The 21,874-nt window shown below is 41.3% G+C and overlaps 1 protein-coding gene across 14 annotated transcripts in view; it reads right to left on the bottom strand.

Annotated features, from left to right (window-relative positions):
• LOC137196888 (neurexin-1a) overlaps positions 1-21,874 on the bottom strand; it is a 270,048-nt gene that overhangs the window by 73,145 nt on the left and 175,029 nt on the right. For all 14 annotated transcript variants that reach the window (XM_067609836.1, XM_067609837.1, XM_067609835.1 and 11 more), the window contains one exon: positions 20,335-20,516. In XM_067609836.1, coding sequence (XP_067465937.1) covers positions 20,335-20,516 — 182 coding nt within the window. The remainder of the gene's footprint in view (positions 1-20,334; positions 20,517-21,874) is intronic.

The following is a 21,874-nucleotide window of genomic DNA, read 5'->3' on the forward strand; positions in this document are numbered from 1 at the left end:
GAATTATTCAGTACTGCAACCCTATAGCAAGACAACTGGAAACTCACTGTACGTGATGCAAAATGTGATACAGGGAGAAAAGAGAGGAACTGTGCGTGTGTGTTTCAGCATGTGTGTCAGATTTTCGATTTGGGTAGTAGCAGATGGTTCAGTATGAATGTGGCTGGCAAATATGAAAGCCACATAAGGTCAAAATCTTTACCTGTACATGATGACCAAAGGAAAGGATTAACACTGCTGAAGAGTGACATTGCACTCTTTAACATAGAGTAATGTAACCTATGCCTTTGATGTAGAAAATGTCTGGTGTGTTGATTAATTCTGAGCAGTGTCGCACTAGAAATGAGGGTCAGTGCTAATGTAGATACGATTGGCTTGTGATCAGTGGAAGTCTTCATTCAAAGTGGTTGGGTGTCAGTGCTTTATCTGGCCTAGTCAGCCTGACTAACTACAAGAACCAATGTGTACACTCTGGCATTAGCCTCCATTGGATTGTACAGAAAACTCTAAAATGTTGTCAATATATTATTCATGTTTGGAGGTTTATGGTTGTGTTTCTAAAAAAAAAAAAAAAAAAAAAAGTTTCATATTGCACATGCATGTTTGCATGTAGGCCACTAAAGTCATAAACCCCACCGTCATATGAGCCTCGACTTGGTAAAATGTAAATATAAGAATAACAACATTATACTGTAATCAAAATATCACCACTACTGTGCAATAAGTAACACATAAAAACAGCAACAATTTTGTGTTAAGCAGAAACTTTGGGCAATCAAGGACACTATAGAATAAAAGTGGTCAGAATTATCTTGACTTTTTCATTAAAGATGGATTTTGTATGCTTGCCTGTATTACTGAAACAATGAGTATCGCAGAAACGCAATTTCTTACAATGAAATATCTAAGGCTTTATATTTATCGGCTGATTTTTCCAGTGTTTTCCAGAAAAGTTCAAGTGTAAGAGATTAGTGTTTTAGTGTTTCTGATGGCTAACGTAGGTTAATGTTAACTGAATGTTTAAGTTGCTTCGGACATAAGCAGCTGCCAACTGAATGTAATTTAATGCAATGTGACATGCTATTATGTAAAGTAAAAGCTGATTTCTTTTGTAAACCACTTACTCATTTACCATTTGTTTCAAAAATTACACGTTAGTGGTTCAGCATTGTTTATTCAGCTGTTCTATGATCTTAAATGTCACATTTTAATTTGCACTTGAAAATATTTAGCATTTCATAGACACGGGTCATTACACTCAGTGTGGTAAAGGGGACACTGTGTATTATGTGCTGTTTTAGAATAAATTTGTGATAATAGATGATTGGTAAATCTTAAAACAGTTTTAGCAGATAGATTGTCTGTGTTGCTGTTCATGGGTGCGTACACCCACAGCACCCACTGAGACTTGGCTTTTGTATATTCTGTTGCTCCTGACCTACTGAGCCACCATAACAAACTTTAAGTGTTCTTTCCGAATGAAATATCCCAGTTATTGAGTCTCAGGTAAATGACATTAAGCAGCACCTCAAGAGAAACAAATCATGCCAAGGATTATGTTCCACCTCTCATTAAAGATTCATGAGTTGCCCACAGCAATGTTATCCCCTAAAAGAATTCTACACAAAGACACATTCATCATCAAGGTGCTGTCCAGATCATAATGAGAAAAGCCAAAACAGAGGAGAAACTGTCTTCTTAAGTTGTCCGATTCTCACCATATGCTGCGGTTCCTGTCGACTACTTGCTGCTTAAAAGAGAGCCAATTTATTTCCCCAGAAGGATGGACCACTTGTGACATTTGGCAATGAAGCATCAGACGTTTCATCCAGCTGTTACAGACAAATACACACATACACAAGCAAACACACAGAGGAGGGAATAGGGCTTGGTATAGTCACCGCAGAGGCTTTGATAGGCTAAGTGGGCTGACTTAGAGCTGCTACATTTGAATGTGTAATGATCTGTGTTGGTCCTGATAGAACCTCTCCCACCCACCTATGTTCTGGTGCCAGCGTACGTGCACACACACACACACACACACACACACACACACACACACACACACACACACACACACACACACACACACACACACACAACACACACACACGCAAACACAGCCAAACTCGTTGCCTTCCGAAATCCGACTCTATCAATTCTTCAAATAAATACTTCCATTGTTGAACTGCTCTGTGATATTGCATTTGGTTGAAAGGCCTCCACAATATTTACCGTGCAGCCAGGAATTGTTTCTCAACGCTAGTCAAAGCACTGGGCTGTTTTGCCAGAAGCTATTAGGGAATGATCTGTTTTCCCCGTAAAAACAAGGACTGCCGATTCAAATCGCAAAGTACATATGAGAGATTTCCTATTCACTGCCTTGTACTGACTAAAGGGCTCTTCTACTCAGTAAGGATGAAGCACAATTATATTTCATTCATTTCCTGCAATGTAAACTGTTGAGCAAATTAGAGGTATTTCACTGGAACTGCTTTCAGTGTTCAGAACAGAGCATCAATTCCCTGCACGGATTTAGTTTTCCTAGTATATCTAAACAACGAGAAAGATATAAATATATAATTCCAGTCATCATGCTATCATACCAGATGTTCCCTGATGGTGATCACATTGATTTTAAAAACTGTATATAAGCTAAACAGGATATGTGACATCATCATCATCATAAAACAATCTCCTGCAGACCTATTACAAAGATTTGGAAAAATATCAATAGGTTTATATTGATTTTCTGTGGAAGTGGCAGGCAAAGCATGAGTAGCAAGGAACAACACTGAATGTATCTGCATTCCTAACACCGGTTTACGCACACATATGTCCTACTGAGCACATCCTCAACTATGCAAAAGAGTTTGTACAGCGATTGGTGTGTATGCAGCAGAGTTGGTGCACTGCTCTGATGGAAGGGTCACAGGGCTAAAATGAGCATGGAATGTGGAAACAGGGCTGTATGAATACTAAAAAGGGATGATCGTGCCAGGCCTGCTGCATGCACGTCTAATAAAAATGCTTCCATTAGCAGAGCCATCCAGGTGTAACGCGGCCATGAAGGCTTGGATATCTAAGCAGAGGGAGCCTTGTTATAGCGAGAGCAAATCCAAGCCCACTCTACCAAACATTAATCCATGTGATGGCTCAATAGACTCTTTATGTCTCTGTGTGTATGTGTGCATGTATTTATGTGTGTGTGTGTTATCATATGAGAAAAAGGGAGAAAGAATGTGTGTGGTGCACTTGATTTGCACAGAGACATGCATCGCTGTCAATGGGTGCTCAAGGCAGGCCTGCACATGCATGTGCTCAGATTTCCATGCTTAGCTATAGGGCACTCTCTGATGTGATGTAATCACTTTATCATGGTAATGGAAATTGGATTTAATTTTCTCTTTTCACTGGCTGCACGTTGATTCAACCTCACTTCAGCTTGGAGGGTAAAATTGACAGTAAATGATTCCTTGCTGACTGCCTCTCATCCAGCCCATAAACACCGATCTTATTTGTAGAGGTGGTAAAATTGTATAATTAAAAACAATAATTCACTACAGATCGTTATCGTTGCTGCTAATTAAGATGAGTTGACAGAGCAAGGTGTGTGTGTGGTAAGGTGGCAGTTACATGAGATATATTGCTTTGTAGCCATTACACTGACAATGTGGAGGGCATGTAGGAGTCAGTTATCTTATTTGTACCTCACAGAGGAAGCTGCTCGGAAATTCATGAAAAGATGAAGGATGGATCTGGACTGCCTTTAAAAAGTATAGTAAAACTGATTTCTACCGGCCCGAAAATGTGCTTGTTTTCCCCAAATATTTCTTTAACAAAAAACCCATGACAAAAGATGCTCCGAGGCCTAGTTTTACATCAAAACTGGCTGTAAAAAAACATCACCTAACAGCTCTCTCTTGCACTCTTCTACTCCTTCACCCTTCGACATGGAGCTAGAAGTGCAATTTTGTAAATCCGCCCAGCAGATCAAAGTGCTACCATGTTCTAATGGCTGCCACCCACCCACCAGCCTCTCCTGCGGAAGAGCACCATCAGCAGAGCGCGTCTAAGAAGAGCCAAGACAGCCTGATTAATCTTCTAATAGTTCCAGAGAGAGATAAAGACAGATACTGTAGCTGCAGAGACGGAGAAGGACGGAGACAGAGAAAGTTGCAACTCAGTTACCATATTCTACCGCACGTTGCAGCGGAGAAAGACAGAAGAAAGAAGAAGACAAGCAACAGGGAAAGCTGCTGAAAATGGCTATGTTTTGTCTTTGTTGTGACTCTTACACGTTTTAGCCTTTGAAATGATAAGTCTCTTCTGTAAGATGGCTGCTTCACTGCAGCATCATCTCCTGCCCCACTGTCTTGGCTGTCTCTCTTTGACAAACTCCTCAGTCTGCTTGACAGGATGATAATAACTATCAAACGGATTCCATAAATATGTGAAATAAAGATCAAAACACAAGATAAAAGGGAAGTTACTGCCAATTCGATTTTTGAAAAAAAAAAAAGGGACACATCTGTGATGGAGAATGCCATCTTTAAGAAGTTGGAGGGGAATTCAGAAAGCAGACAAATTGAAAGAATGAGAGTGCATGCGAAGACTGACAATTTCCCAAATCACTGGAAGATTGAGCCACCACCTGAGTACAGTTTGTTCTAACACAATGGACATGATGAGTGTTAAATCATTTGCATTTACCTGAGTGAAACCAAACATGATAGGTGACTTGCTTTTCAACAAAAAGATGGCAACACGCCAACAAGCCAGCTAGTGAACACCTTTTAATCCTTTCATATTGAAATGGCTGATTTGACAGCACAATGAATCTCTCTTAGTAAAAAACTTCCAAACTCAATTCACAACCATCAAAGATGGTATGTTTCGCAAGCGTTTCCTGTCCATCTTGCACACTTGAGGGACTATCACTTATGCAAAGGCTTGAGGCAATAAATATGCAAATGTGGGCAAAGACAAGGTATATGAATAGCAGAATATGAAAAATAGCTGCTTCGTAAACATGCTTGCATATTACACAGATCATTCCCCCTTTGGTAAAGCGATTATATTAATAAATATGATTATATTGGGCACATGGAAAGTAGGCATTATGCTTGTTTATACAGCTTGCATTAGCATAATCACTTCTCTCACTTGTGTGGACTTCACCCATTATTATACTGGCGAGATGTGACAGGGAATACTTTGACTTGATATCACAGCTCCTCTTCTGGCTCCCTGTGGTCTGAGATAGTGACAAAAAGAAACATGGAGTAGGTTGAGATTAAAGACGGGAGCAGCTATCAGGTGGCCCCTTCTTGAACAGTGCTGGCTTGACAACTGGCAACATTTTTATACAAACCGCCCATGTTTTCACGCCCAAGTTTGAGAGTTGAGCAATTACATGAACAGATGTGGGAGAATAAAAAAAAAAACACAACATAACAACAACCATATTGAGCTATATATTTTCTTTCCAAGTCAGTGTTTGTTGCATTTATCTCTCATGTCACTTCAAACATGGCAGTTGCTGTCCTAGCACTGAATCTAGCAGAAATGGTGCTTTATTCATTCCTGTAGTCAGTAGTTTTTCAACTTTTTGATGGTCTGCTCATTTGTCCTGGAGCACCACTTCATCGATTCCTGTATTATACTGTCTCTTTACCTTTCTCTCTCTTTTCAGACTTTCTCACACTTATTCCTTGGTTAAAGCTGCAGCATTTATGGTACTAGTACAGAGCTGTTTTTTGTCAGCAGAATCAGTTTTTGATGGTAAAAAATGCTCAGAACCATTCATATTTGGTGCAGGTCTCAGTGTCAGCACCTGGTCTGTCAAAAAGCACCAAAGGGTTGCTCTTTTTCTATAATGACTACACAATCAACGCACTGTTTGGAACCCAGTCACAGGACTCAGTACAGCTGACGCTGTAAAATAATTTTTTCCATTTACAGCAAATTTTCTAATTCTGAGCTCTGCTCACTTTTTCAACCAATTATCACTATACGCTCACAGTAAGTGGTACCTCTGGGGTTAGAAAAACATGAATAGAGTGCATTATTTTCCATAAGCACAACATCAGTCAGGGAATATCCACAGCATGACTGCAGTGTCACGGCTGAGTTTGACTAAAAACTTAGAGGAACAATGATGAAAGTGCACACTGTGTTTTTGATCTCCAAATCAAGCTTTGGGTTTAGGTTATTGCCTGCCCCATTCAAGGCAGGAGTGTGGAGCAATGTATTGAAAGGTCCCTCTGACAAACAGGAGAACTGCTATGAGTGACTGTTGGCTTTTCGGTATGTCTATGACAGCGTCTGTCTTCATTCAGCGCTCTTAAATTGGCTTCGGAACCGATTGGAAATGGTTCTTTTATTATACACCTCCCATAACTCCCCCTCTCATCAAAGCTAGGCCATCTTTTATCTGGAAGATGACGTTTCCATTAGGGTCTGCCAGCCTCTTACTGCTGCTCTGTGAGTTGTGGTGCTGGGGGAGAGCATTGTTAACCAACACAACAACAACAACAACAACGACAACAGGATCTCACTGGCTGGGACGTGCACAAGCCTTGGTCGTGGCATGGCAGTTCATCAGACGACTGCTCATCCAGAACACACACAGGAGCAGGCACATAGACACACATGGTGTCTCTCTATCTCACTTGCCCTCTTTTACTTTCTTTCTCTCTCATTCTTACCCACACAAACACAAAAATTCACAGATCTGACAAAGACTGATAACAGATACGCAGAAAAAAAAGACAGGACTTGGCCAAAGGGAGTGTGTCTGTCAGCTCTTCCTCACCAGTTTCAGTGTTTCATCAAAGGTATGAGGGGCCCATAAGGTTCTGCTGCCAATCTGGCAACGCTTTCAGTCCCCAAACACAGAACTGGGGTTCTTTCAAAGGCTGAAGCCCGATGGCTCCCTCCCCTCTATGTTACTGTCTTCATTAACTTCATCTCTAGACACAGCTCACGTTAGCAGTCGAGCCTTGATTTTAGAAATCAGGATAGTTTCAAAGCACCAGGCTACACACAGAGCAAGGGCACTTTTTTGCTCTCTACCACATTTTAAGTCTGTGTGTTGGCCAGGCTTAGTGACATTGTTGGTGCTAATGAGGACATGGCTGTGCCCGGTGTGTGTGGGTCGGCAGAGACATACGCTCTGGTCCCACTCTGGGAGTTTTAATTAGATCTACATTATCAGACTGTCTGTCCACATTGGCCCTACCAGCTACTGTTTGGATGTATGATAAATCATCAGTCTAAGTGATCACTATGATCTTCCTCTGGTTAATCATCTAATATCACTGCTTATGTTCACTTGTTTTCATTTCTCCCTTTCCATTTTTCTCTCCTGCCCTTTTCTTCATTTCTTGAGGTGGCTGGGGTAAAACAGCCTTCCCTCCATCATGATCTCATCAGGCCCAACTCCTTGACCTTTGTGCTTTGCTGTAAATGTCAGCTTTCTTTATGAGGCCTGTGATGAGTTTATCGAACAATTCACACTCACTGACACACACAAGGACACACACACACACACACACACAGAGCACACATGCGTGTGCACGCTGCCATGGGATCTGTCCTTCACAGCCAACTATAACTCTGTTTTCTAGGTGTCCACTGAAAATTCATGGTCCTCAGCACTGGCGGGCAGAATAAGAGAGGTTGCCCATCATCCTCAGCAGAACCACCACAAATAATTTAAGATTTCATGGGGACTGAAATGGCTTCCTGCAAAGTCTTATAGACTGAGGAGCTTTACTGGGGGGGCTGCCTGCCCTGTAATTGTAGTCATTGCCTATTATCTAAAACTTGAAAATCCAGTGTGTAGAATTTAGTGGTATCTAGCAGAATGGACTTGGCATAAATTGAATATTAAACTTAAGAGTATGTTTTCATTGGTGTATAATCACCTGAAAATAAAAATCATTGTGTTTTTTTACCTTAAAATGAGCCCTTTATATCTACATAGGGAGTGGGTCCTCTTCCACAGAGCCTGCCATGTTGCACCACCGTTTCTACAGTAGCCCAGAATGGACAAACCAAACACTGGCTCTAGAGAGGACTTTTCGCATTTTTTGCACATTTTGCCGCCACTGTAGGTTCTCTAACATTCTTGGAAGGGGAGGGTGAGGGGAGGTGTATTGAGTTTTTAAATCCTACATACTACACCTTTAAACAAGCACCCATAATCAATATGGAAAACATGGAGTAACAAACAATACTGGACAGTAAAGTGACATAAAACCATTCCAAAATGGGCCAATAACGTGTCATAAAAATTGGGCCAATGCAATTCTTTCCGTACGCTAGAGTACCGATCTGATCTCAGGCCATTCCTGACTCAGCGTTCTTCTGGAGCTGTGGTTTATAACAAGGGGAGTGATCGGGCCAGGGTGGCAAGCACTACTGCCATGATGATAAATGTTATGCATTAGAACTGTCTGGATCCCTGTGTCCAGGCTGGCCTGCAACTCCGCCTAGTGGCGTGCAGAGCTGAGGGAGGGAAGAGGTAGCAGGTATAACATACTGTTCCTGAACACTTCATTTTGAGTCTTCTTTTCACCTTTGCTGTTGACTGTAACATACATAGCCCATTTGAATAAAGACAAATGAAAAAGTCATGTCTGTGGACTGGTTACACCATCATTCCCGATGGCGGTTTTAGTCACAGGTGTCTGCACGGACTTAGATCTTTGCATGCATGCCTGGCGATCTCCTAACGAAAGAGATGGATCAGAAAAAAGGCACACGTACTGAATAACTTCCAACAGTAAGGAGGACACACACTCATACATGCATGCCTGTGTATGTCTGAGGGCCGCAGAGGCAGCAACAAATGGTCACAGAGGTTCTGAAGACCAGGCTGTACCTGACAACCTGTCAGTAGTATTCCCAATACACAGAAAACAGAAGAACAGTATATTCAAGTAGGACGGAAGGGAACTTGTGTGCATGTGTGCTTGTGTCCTTTTATAGACTTAATCCTACCACCTCTCATTTCATCTTATCCTCCTCATCCCCCTGCGCCAACATCAGGCTTTTCCTTTAATGAAATATTTGGGCCCTTACACAGCCCTTACTCTTTATCTTTTCAGTTTTATCCTTTCTTGTTCCCCAACTTATCTCCTGTCTTTCCCTCCTTCATTGTCTTTGGGTCTTTATCAGTCATCTTGCAGGGAAAGGTAATAAAAGGCCGACACATTGAGGGGGCCTTACTCCGCTTTGTCATTTTGTTCACTCCCACCCTCCTTTTTGTCTTTTATTTTTTGTTTGTGGCAGCAGACCTTATCAGGGAGATGGCTGTGAGATAAGCCCTCTGTGGTTCTTTGTGGTGAAATAATACGACAGGCTGATAAGGCCTTGTGGGTGAGTAGTTCACTGCTGCTTCTCTCCCCCTGCCACTGCCTTTTCCTCTTCCCGGAGCGTGCTGGGAAGTCCCCAGTAGGGCAGAGAGATATCAATCCTTTCTGTCAGGTACCACCTTTGATAAAATGTCAACCCTCCACATTGACACAAGCATGACAACTTTTTATTTACAGATTCACAAATTGTATGTTTTTGATAAGAATAATTTGTTGTTTGCGTGTCTTACAAGATTAAATACGTGTTTATCCACTACCGGGTCTGCCACTGATGCCTTTTGTTGGACTGTTATCTTCTCCTGCCATTCACATTCTCGTCATCCATTTTTTTTTATTAAGTTATTATCAAATAAAATCTGAACCTGTGGTCATTACTGACATGTAAAATATCCTGTTTGATGACACAATTATGTAGCTAAACAAAAATCAATAGACATAATGGAGGACTGCAAACAATATAAAGGCTGAAAGTTAGTTCTGGGTAAGCACAAAAACTTTCCCTGTCATCTGTTTCACTACTGATGGAGTCACAAGTTTCTGGCTTATGCCATTACTTTGTGTCTAATCTACAGCATCTATTAAGATTTCATGAAGTGGTAATGATTATACAATTACTTCCAGCTTGGAAATACTATAATAATGGCCACGACGACCAAGGTTTGTGAGTTTATGGAGTGGATGTTTATGGATTAAAAAACAAACACACACAGACTGGCTGACTGGCTGGCCATCGATTTGTGTTGCTATTGACTAAAGAAGGGTGGAGGGCGACGCTGGCGCTCAATAGCAGTTACATTTTCATATAAATAACGGTGAATTTCTGGCCTGTAATTGCCTCAGAAATGACTACATGGATGAGAGAATGGGTATAGGGGGACACAGTATTGATTACAAAGGTGCCTTTTTTTAAGGCTTTGGACAACGATACAGAAATTGGATGACATGTCCAACCGATTTGGATTTTATCTCATCTTCAAATATTCTCAAGATAACCATGTTTTCATTTTATTAGGAGAATCAAGTGCCCTTAGTCCTTGAATGTTTTTCCAGACCATCCAAAGAGGAGCATGCAGGTAGCAACACTTGCATAACCTATGAAAACCCACACGGCATCTACTGTAGATCTGTTTTCACTTTATACCTGATCAGACATTATAATGCTTCAGCAGTGGAGGCAGATTAAAAATTTGGCTTCGAGTGTTAAGCTCAGTCTGGATCCAGTAGAGACATGGAATTCCCACAACAATTTTCTACATCTTTTATAGCAGCTCCTTGTCAGACACAAGGCTATTTCACAAAATGCACTGGTGAATTAAAGAGTTAAGACGAAGCAGATACTTCAAGCATAACTGATTTATTAGGCCAAGCGAAGGGAGGAGACGAAGAGAAGAAAATGAATTAGGTCTCACATGCACTTTTAATTACTGTTGTCAAGGTGTTTGCTTCGCCCTTCTGGGAAAAGCAAACCAAACCATCACTCATACCAACTACTTAGAAGACCTGCAGAATGAGCCATAAAGTTTAACACCTCTTCTATGGCGCAACATTTACTGCAACATAAACAAAACTCAACCTTCTCCCTGCAACATCTCTCTTCCCCTCCTGAGATAAGGTGTGGTGCGTGGCTGATAAACTGAGCAGAATGAGGCCACAGATCCAGGGGTGCTCTTCTCACCTCATGTGCTTACTTGAGGGATCGAAAAGGACAAAGGAACAACATGTGCCTGTCTGTTTGATCTTCCTGTATGAGGTGCTCTGCACATGTAAGCTGCTGACACGTCATGGACTGTTTGCTCTCGCACAGGCAGCACTGCTGGCCCTCACTGCACAGCTCTTAATATAGCAGAGGAATATTTTCATGCGCACGTGCACTCACTCACTCACACACGCGTACACATAAAACCTGTTCCTTTGATGAGGCTGTGGAATAAGCTATCTACGACCAGAGGCTCAGTTAGAGTGCTTGGCTGCTATGTAACTCCCTTATAGCAGAGAGACAAGACACTGGCCAGACAGTCTGCCCGAAGAGCAATAACGATGAAGAAAATACGCAATGGGTCTTGCAATATTCAACTTGAATGTCAAGTGCTGCTCACTGTATAATTGGAGTTAAAATCTCTGTGTCCCTCAGTTGGACCTGAGAAGTATTGACTAGTAGCTATGGAGGATATAGGGAGGGTCACTAAATCCATTATTCATAAACGGGGGGACAAGAAGAGGATGAGTGTTTCTGCTGACAATGTGGTTGCTCTCCCAGAAGCCTTAGACATTTTAAAAGCGGATACAGTTCCCCCACCTCACCAACCCCAGTCAAGATTGGTTTCAGTTGTGATTCCATACGTCCATACGATATGTCTTGCCTCTCAATCTGTAGCTTCCTGCTGCTCATTTGGTCTTAATGTTTTATGAGTCTGTGTGGTTTTAGTGGTGAAAGCAAACTGTCACAAAAAGAGCATCTTTTTCTTGCACCTGCCACAAACGGAAAGATACTCTGTTCAATAAAATAACGCAAAAATAAAACTAAATAAATAAGATTAAAATGAATAAATCAGGGACTAAAGTGAACTGGGCTAAACCACCAACACCATACACCAGTTCTCCCACTGTGGCACGCTACAAAATATTTCAACGGCAGCACATAATTAAAAACAGCATGCTTGTATGTGTATTATATTTTATACAGGCTTCGATAGAAAGCACAAGGGGCTGGAGATGAGAGCAGTGCAGCAGTGAAAAAGGTAATTAAGTTGACCAGAACAAGGCGAGCTGTCTGTTTAATATTTCATGCAGCCCCACACAAAGCACTGTGGAAGTCATCAACAACAGGGCACCAACAACAATTATGAAATAATTAGCTGAGAATCATCCTGGAAGATTTTTTTCATTCATGGCTATGTGTAAGTAATTGTATAAATAATTTCAGACTTGGCCTGGTCCAAATTGACGTTGCCATTTGCTTGACCCTGGTGAACACCGGCATGCTGGCTTGGCGTACAAGCATGTGTGTGGGAAAGAGCGTGGAAGACGTATAAACAAACAGGTACAGGTGTATGCTTGTTCAAAAACTTTATGTTGGATTTATCAGGGAACAAAATTCCCCTCTGTGCTGAAGTCAAACTGAAATTTAGATTCTTGTCATTTTTGAAAGAGGATAAAACTGCTTTTGGACACATTTGTAGAATCAGCATCTAAGCTTTGAGCCTCTGGGTGGGTGTTTTTCCATGGCAGCGGTTGACTGACATCTGAGAGCCATTGCTAGGAGATGCGCTGTCAACCGTGGTGTACTACTGACTGGAGAATGTCATAGATATTCTTTCCCCTTTTTTCAGCGATTCAAGCTGTCTGTCCCTTCATAACATTCAACATCTAGGAGGAAACATTCTGCTGTTAAGTTTGTATTCAAATAAGAAAGTGAAAGCTACCAACCTCTGCTAACTGGATTTCACTTTGAAAATGCTTGTTAGCTTGCTTCATAACATTAGCACTGATTATCATTTCACAATACTTTTGGTTTATGTTATTCCTGCTGACATTGCCAGTTTGCAGTGTTGTGCATTCATCACACACTATAAGTAAGAGGGGTCTTTCTTTCATGGGTCCAGTTGTGGTGGCGGCAAGACTGTCAAAAAAAACAACTTGTAAGAACAGATAGTCCTGTAACCTCAGCACTCCATACACTCCGTGACTTGAATCATGACACAGAGTAACGTATGGAGTCATGGAGTAACATAGGGCTGCTGCTAACATCATCCCCCAAGCTGGTTAACTGCCTGTGTGGCAGCTGGAGGTGAAGCGATATTACATTCATCAACTATTTTTATTGCCTGTCCACGCAGATATTGCACCAATCAAACAAATACCAACATTGTCAAACACCCCCTGGAGAACAATGATGTAATGCAAAAAAAAAAAAAAAGGACACATTTGTATATTATTTATTAATTTTGGTTGTTACAATGTTGGCCAATTATGTACTCAAAACAAACAGAAAACTGCTGATTTTGGGGGAAAATGTACTTAAATTTCAGTTTGACTTAAAACATTAGGTTAGAGAAAAATCAAGAAAAGATGACAAGATAATGATGAACAGAGTGATTCCAGAGAAAATGCTCCATATGTGTTCGTTTGGAGACGCTGTACTTCTGTTCATTGCAATGGAGCGAGAAAGAGTGAGACTATTTTTATCCCACCCTGAGGCCTGGGGCAGCTGTGTCAAAAGTCAACCACTATGGTGACTCCATGCTGTGGCGCTCCTGTCCCAAACACACACACACACACACACACGCACACACACACTCTCTCTGCATACATACCCACATAAGTGTGGGCATAAATTAAATTTAGATGAAAAAAACGATTGAATAATGCCTCTATGTGAATGGTGGTAAAGGTAACGGGCTTCCCGTTTTACAGGAACGTGTCCAACTAGAATCTAGAGGGAGGGTTGAGCCAATACAAACAAAATTCATCCTTCGAACCGTAATAACAAATAGGATGTCAATGCTCTTAACCTTGTAACCGAGATAAAAGCGAACATGCCTGACAGTGTAACATTGACAATGAAATCAAATTTAGCCCATGTTAGCCATGGCAATATTGCTCTGTATGAGGCGAACCCATAACGTATTGATGTACAGCTTTGAGAATGACAAGCTGTACTCACTGTGATTTGTTACACTAATATAAGTGAAGACACATTATTGTCCTGCACACTCAAATACACATTCACACACATCTTTCTCTCACTCTCTCTCTTTTTTTTTTTTTTTACACACAAACACACACACACACACACACACACTCATCCCTCTTCATGGACCACTTGGCTTTGTAGTAGCAAAGAGCTTGAACAAATTGAGAAATGATTGGAACTGAAAGATGAGTAATGGTGATTCTAGCGCTGTCCCTTCTCAATATGGAGATGATGAGATTTGATTCTTTGAGGTCAGGTACATCATCCGAGCCGAGTGGCTGCCCCGTCTACGACTAAAAGAGATAGGAGGCCATTCACTCTCACATTCGGGCTTTTGCTACAATCAGTCACTGCTGACATAAAATCAATGCTATATTTACCAGCGCCATTACCATACTATTACTACTATTCATCGCCTCTTAAACAATTACAGCTCAAATTCCGTATGTAAACTATAGAAGAGCATGGGGGATACGTCAAAGTGTCTCGCTGCTGTCTCCTCCCCATTCATGTTTGTGTGACTGAGTCAACACAGTGGGACTAAATGAGGTCAATGAAGCTCCCCCATCCGTTCTTTTCACTGCTGTCTCCTCATCATGGTCAGCTATTAACTCACCATTACACTGCCATTAGCCTAGCTTTGCCACATACTGCACTGCAACCTGCCAGACATACTGACTATTGGCAGTTCTGGTTTCACTGACCCTCTGAAATGAGAGGAAAGCAGGGAAAGGGGAGAAAATGGCATTTGGTTGTGAATTTAAATGGAGCAGAGCTGGCTACAGTGGGGAGCTTTGTTAATATGCATCGTTGACACAAATGCAGCTATGATTAGTTTCATTTCTTATTTGATGAATCGATCCCACACAAGGAGTATAGGGAAATGTGGAGGGAAAAAACTCACATTACTCACACGTTTCATTATAATTCTTCACAACTTAAAGACTAGAAAAACAAATAAAAAGTACACTTGGGCACCTTCCCAACCATGCTGTTCTACAGATGATCCTCAAATTACATGCTCTGTTGCTTTCAGACCTTTTGACGAAAGTGGAGAAGGTTGGCAGCTCCGGTTGTCTTAAGATATCATCTCAGTGTACTGGGAAACTCCAGAAGTAAGAGTGACTTGTGTCAGCACAAACCATGGAAAGTCAAATTACTTGTGAGATGGATGTGTTTACTCCTACCCTCTGCTCATTAGAGCATGACGGTTCAATGATGAATAATGTCATTGGGAACAAATCTGTGTTTGGACACTGTTTTTTTAATACCGGAATACTTCTCCTCAGCTTTTTCATTGGGCTTTACATATTTTATGTAAAGTTGCAGTGGAGTTTTACTATTCTGCTCGAGGTGGCAAACAGGCTTGTTTTGGGTTCTATTTTTCTATTTTTTAGTCTCTGACATTCTGTTTCAAACACAGGATTGACTTTTGAGCAAATTCAGTAGAGATGTGCTATTAAAATTTATCAGAAAAAAAAAAAATTAAATTAGAAATAAGCCCTTTTTAGTTTTGAATCTGATTAAAATGCATATCATCACCATGGCACTGAAATATCATCCCAGTCCCATACTGGGATTGTTGCTATAGCAACAGCTGATAAAATCATGTGGAGAAAAAATGGGTTTCTATACTGTGAGGTGACAACAACTAACAAATTAAAATTACTTCATATGTTCACCTGGAGATGGAATCAAACACGTGTTATGTGCCCACACACAGGTTAGTATCACCGCATTTGTAGCTGCATTTCTTTTCCATAATATTATATAGTAGATATGAACATACTATATTAAGTGACATGGTGTCTGTCAGCCGCTCTGGAAGTCTGCTAATAACTGACTGATGTGCTTTGACCAAGCAAGCAACACGGGAAAGCTGTATCCCAGTTAATCCTGTGGGTATTGCATGCAGGTCTGTTCTATGTCTCTGTGCAGACTGAGCATGGGAGGTAATTACTGGGTCTGAGACCTTAACAGGAGTAGTGGATGAGAATAAGATCCCCGCAGGTGTTTTAATAGGAGTATGGGGGATAGCGTGACACTGGTTCATCTCGTGAGACTTGCAGTACTTCTCCCAGGTATCAGTCTCACCTGTAGCATCAAATCAGACTGTGCAGTTGCCACTTAATGAAGCACGCGATTGTGCATAATCAGAACTCCAACAGTAATATGAACTGTAAAAACACAGAAAGAGATGACATTTTCTTACTCGAAACAGTGGGTCTGGAAGTCTCTCTTCTCAAGCCGTTTTACATGATTAATAGGGTAGAGAGCAGGAGTTGAAACTGCAATTAAAGGTGTCTTCCATCAGAAGAAGAACCCCCTTTCTGGTAGTCAGCTAAAGGAGGACCGAGGGGAGCAATGCTCCACCAGAGAAGTCATTATTTCTCCACCATCCTCTCTGCTCTCTGGAATACATTAACTTCACAGTGTCGCTGCCTTAGCCTGCCAGAGTGCCTTCATTGCTTGTTTTTTTAAAGGGATGCATGCAATTAGAAGAAGGGGAAGAAGAAAGTACATGGAATAGTCTCCAACCCCCACACTGAGATTGAGTGCTAGGACAAAACAAAGCTCAGTGGGCCCCTGGGGGCCCCGCCTGAGACCGACGAGAGGCTCTGATCGTCACTGTCACCGCTGCTCATTGACAACAATAAAAGAAGAAAACAACTGCAAAGCCTCAATTTCACTGGTTAATGGCTTACTAAAAATGTACAGATGGATTTCCAATAACAGACATCCGCGCTTGTTTTTGCAGAAATATAAATGATACTTCCTTTGTGAGGGATAAAATACCTTAACAGCATCAAAGTAAAAACGACCTTTCTCTAGTATTCTGTGCTGAAATTATGCAGACTTTACACAGTAAAACGTATTAGCGTGTTTAACAGAGAAGGTACTGCACACCAACATCTTATAAACTTTGTTCCAATTCTTCTTCTGTATGGATTACCCTGCTGCATAGACTAACCAAGGATCATTACATCCATAATTCCCTGTTTTACATAATGTCATTGTGAATATTTCCCTGGTTTGACTCTCAGCTACAGTGCAATTAATTATAAATACATAGATACTTTGCCAGGGCATACTATCATGTATAGACAAGTCTTATATCCATGTGGGACACTTGTTCAAGTAGCCTCATGAATATGCCTCACCTTAGAAAAAGTGAAAGGGATTGTGGAGAATAATCATAATTGGAGAAACAGCAGAAACACTATTATGAATCCAGTCTTCCTTCCGTGTACGCTACAGTAATGAGCCTGAGGAAAGTGATTGTCGTACATTTGATGGTTCACTGACTTCACAGTCATTGTCTTTATCTGCGATAGAAAGGAGAGGCGGAGGAAGGATCACAATTCCTTTGAGGTGCATTTAAATCATAGTCTCCACATATTACTCAGAAAATTCCCTCTTGAGAGTGTGAGCTGAGATGGCGTCCTTCAAGCCCCGCTGGGTTTCCTGTCATCATGAAATGGGAGCAGGAGATTAGGGGGGTGAGGGATGTAGAGGATGGAGAAGGAGGGGGGTAAATACTGAAATCTGGTCTAATCCCATCTCATACAGCTGAAGATACACTCCTCCTAAGACATTTCTGCTCAGAGCTGAGGTAACAGAAAGGAATGAGGGGAATACCACTGAGAATCAGCCTTATAATACGTTGTTTGGGAAGTATGCATCCCTGATTGAACTACCACCTCAAAAAATTGGTTTATACATATCCAGCAATAGAAATCAACAGTCTGTCGCACCAATTCAATGCATTTACTCTTAAAAATAAGACACTCTGGCCAAGGTGGGTGAAACAGCATAGCTCCCAGCATAGTATTATAGGAAACTGGGCCACAAAGTCATTATATTCTCATTTTATTTCATAGAACAGTGTGATCCATTAAGGGTGCAGTTCAACTAGATAAGGTTACTGCAGGTGACTAGCTGAGTGCTGCTGTTCTTGCATAAGAAACGCATCAAAGTGGTAATTTTGCACAGCTCATTGTGTTTAATAGAGTGCTGTAAAACATGTCCTTTGCAGTGTAATTAATGAGGAAGAGACAGCCACGAAACACATATCTAGAGGGTTAGTATCATAAGTATTCCAATTCTATAATGCATTGTGATTTTCTGCTATTCTTCCATTTAGCTGCAACACAAAGCTTATAAAATATCCCTTATGATAATTAAATGTTGCAGTCAATTATACTTGAAATACTTGAAAATGAAATACAACAGACTTGAATTCTGGTCTTTTTAAACAAACTTCTTACAAAAATGACCATTTTATCATTCAGTCGAATCATCATTTCATGATTTTAGGAGTATTATTTGACAGAATATTCTAATATGCTGCTTCATTTATAGTTAACACTGCACTGCTGCAACTTCATGGTGCACTGTACCAAAAGAATAATAAGCTTCCACTGAGTTACTTGTGTATTTTACATTTTACCCTTGTTGCTCATCTTAAATAGCTAGATGAACACAAATCAACAGCATGACCTTCTGTCTCTTCCTCTTCATGCCCGTGTTCATGCCTCTTTTCTGTCTCTTTAAAACTCCCTTTTCTCACGCTTCTCTCATCTTCTAATGAAATGCAACATTTCACAAAGCCCCCAGATTAATGTGCAGAAATAAATAAATAAGAGGAAGCATTCAAAGTGACTGCTGATGCGAGAGGAGAGGGGATTCTCACAACCCACTGCCCCTGCTGTAAGAACATGCCTTATCAACATTTTCTCCCTGCAAAAAATGTCAATGGAATGCTACACATTTCATCAACAAGGACACGCATGTGTTTGCTGTAAGCTGCATGATCTCTCTGCCTTGTTAGACCATGTGAGACTCCCCCTCTCCCCCCTCTCCTGTCTGTGCAGCTCAGGTCTCTAACCCCTAACATTCATCACTAGTAGTGAACCTAAATCCCGGCATACACACTGAAACCGTCATCTTAAGAGATGTTTCCTCTGAGATATCACCTATGTCTTGCCTCAGAAAATGTCTCTTTGTGTATGAGGTCTAGTGTAAGACAATGACATTTTGTAAAGTATGGAACATACATAACATATGTTTTCCCTATTTTTAGTATCTGTGCAGTGCACAAGGGCCTGAAATGGGAATTAACTACACGGTATTCAAATGAATTGCAAAAGTGTGTGAATTGTTCAGAAATAAGAGAGCAAGTGTTACTCATGTACAAGCAAGTGAGCAAATTTGTATGCATATTAATTCTGTGGATTGGGATGAGCTACCTAGCAAAGCCCTGTTGTGCCATTTAATTTAAAAAGGAACTCTGTCTATGCAAATTGTTGGAGAAGACATTTTCCATCACTCATATGAAAGTAGCGTATAAAGGAAATCTCGCCTGTTTTTATCCCTGTTCAGGTGTTTTGTGCAGGTGGAGATGAGCCAAGAGAGCCGCAGATAACATGAGGATCGTAGTGGAGCATTAGCACATCTGATTGAACACATCTGTCATTTAGCACCCATATTGCAATTTATGATCTTATAAACATCTTGTTTGTGTCCCTGGGTGGCATTTGGTGATGAATGGTGCGCATGAAAAAGGTGGTTTCTTTATTAATTGTGTGGTTACTCTTGGATTGAAACTAGGGGCTAGAAATCACTTGGCCTTGAGGGCCTGGGGAGAAAAAAACATGGCAAAAAAGCACTTCCACGCAGAGCGAGTACACGGAGTTGTCTCATAAGAACAACATCACGGCTGTTCTGTGTCCCCAGGACAGGCCTGCTTATGTCACTGTGTGCTTACTGTATGTGTGAATCTCGGTGTGTGGGCAGCTGGGGGTTGAGGCAAACTTCAAGACCGATGTCATGTTTGTGAGTGTGTATACATGCTCAGCGTGCCTGTATGCTCCTGGCCAGCATCAGTGTTGTTGTCAGTAAGTGGGTGCTAGCGAGAGGAAGGTCATGTGGCAGCCAGGAGAATTATGTCCAGGTCAGAGATGCACTGTATGGAACCAACCCTTATTACCGCACCATTTCCCTCAGTTCCTGCTGCACACTCACAGAGGCCATAACACGTGGACAAGAGGTGTTAAGCAAGCGTGGGTGTCTTCTTATGACACACAAGATTATAATAATGTGCCACATCAGTTTGGTCATACATGTTGTACTTTTCAGTAAATTAAAATGACCTCATTCCTTACTAGATTAAACATATGTATTGCGTGTAACAGTGTGCTGTGTGCAATTTAGTCTACTGCACTTGAAAGCGTGCTAATGAACATGTTTTTCACTTACGATGTGGAGCTTCAAGAAGTCTCCGAGACCAGAGGAGCTATCCACCCTCACCAGGACAGCATCCTTCAGGTGTGTGCTGAAGCCAATGGCTAGCCGGTCTGCCCTCGTGCTGGGACGGTCATTTGGCGGCCACGTGTATGTGATCAGTCCACCATCTCGCCCAAATATGTACGTTGTTCCCGCTAGAGAACAAAAAAAAAAAAAAAAAGGAGAGAAAGGAACAAACAGAAGACATTAGTAATGTATTCTCCCCTCACAACCTTGTAATGTTTGGTTGCAGGTGCACGGGCACCAACAACTAACTGTCAACACAAACATTATTAACACAGCGAAGCAGACCTCAATGTCGTGTGCACAGAGCACCGTCAGTCTGGAGTGTTTTATTGTGCTGAGTAATGACTTTGCAATGCACTGAACAACATATCACTCTTGAACAGCTCTCAGCCCCGTCTGAGGGTTTAAGTACACTCACGTCAATTCATGAACGGGGGAAAATTCAGCGGAAATGAGGGAGGTGGGTAATGGTGCCCCTTTCCTCACGATGCTGCACAATTACTCAGTTTTACTGTCACTGCTTGTTTCACCTCTAGAGCGAAGAAGTACAAGTGAACGCTAGCGAATTTGTAGTCTTGTCCTCGGTGCCCAGGTAACCAGCATGCCAAATGGGCACCTCCCCGACTCTCGCGCTTCATTAGCAGCCTCAAAGGCAGACGAAGCCGGCAGCATTATTGACTGACTGATCCAATTATGCCCTTCTGGTGACCTCCAAACCCGCTATTTCCTGTCTTGCTGCATTACATTGTTGTCTTTAGCAGCAGTATGAAAGGTTTCAACATGACCTAGTAGATGGACGAGTGATTCTAATTACCTAGCTATTCAGTGAGAAAGAGCCTTGAGGCATTATGCCAGTGACCTAGTCAAATTGCTGGTTGGAAATAAGCCCTTCTCCACTAATGAAGGAAGTGGTCTATTAAAAGTGGGAGTCTGTTCATGTCTAATAAGACAGTCCAAGGTTTTGATTCTTGCCAAACATCCAACGCTTCATCATTTCAGAGTTGTCTCAATCAAATAAGTTCCTATTTCTTTCTAATTAGAAACCTTCATTAGGATAGTGTTTCCACTCATTTTTGCCAGGACATAGAAAAGTATGATTGTGGGAGAAAGTGTGTATCTGTGTGTGCAATTGTGAACGAATGAGTATGAGATTGGGAAATAAATGTCTGTGAGAAAGCCTGAAAATGAATGCAGCTGTCAGATTAGCATAAAAACAGCTATCTTCATGAAAAATTAGACAAGGAGCTGTGGTAGTGTGGGATGCATTTATGTGTGTGTGTGTGTGTGTGTGAGCGTGTGTGTGAGCGAGAAGTAGAGACAGAGAGCAAGAGAGAGAGAGACAGAGTGTGTTAATATTCATAGGGGCAGAGAGTTAAACAGCCTTAGCCTGAACAATAGATTATAAATCATTCTGACTGTAATTCCAATATTTTCTTGTAAACCAGTTCACGAGGATATAAAACTATCGATAAATTTTGCATTTATT

The sequence above is a fragment of the Thunnus thynnus genome, chromosome 14, assembly GCF_963924715.1.
Source record: "Thunnus thynnus chromosome 14, fThuThy2.1, whole genome shotgun sequence".
Taxonomy (NCBI): Eukaryota; Metazoa; Chordata; class Actinopteri; order Scombriformes; family Scombridae; genus Thunnus; species Thunnus thynnus.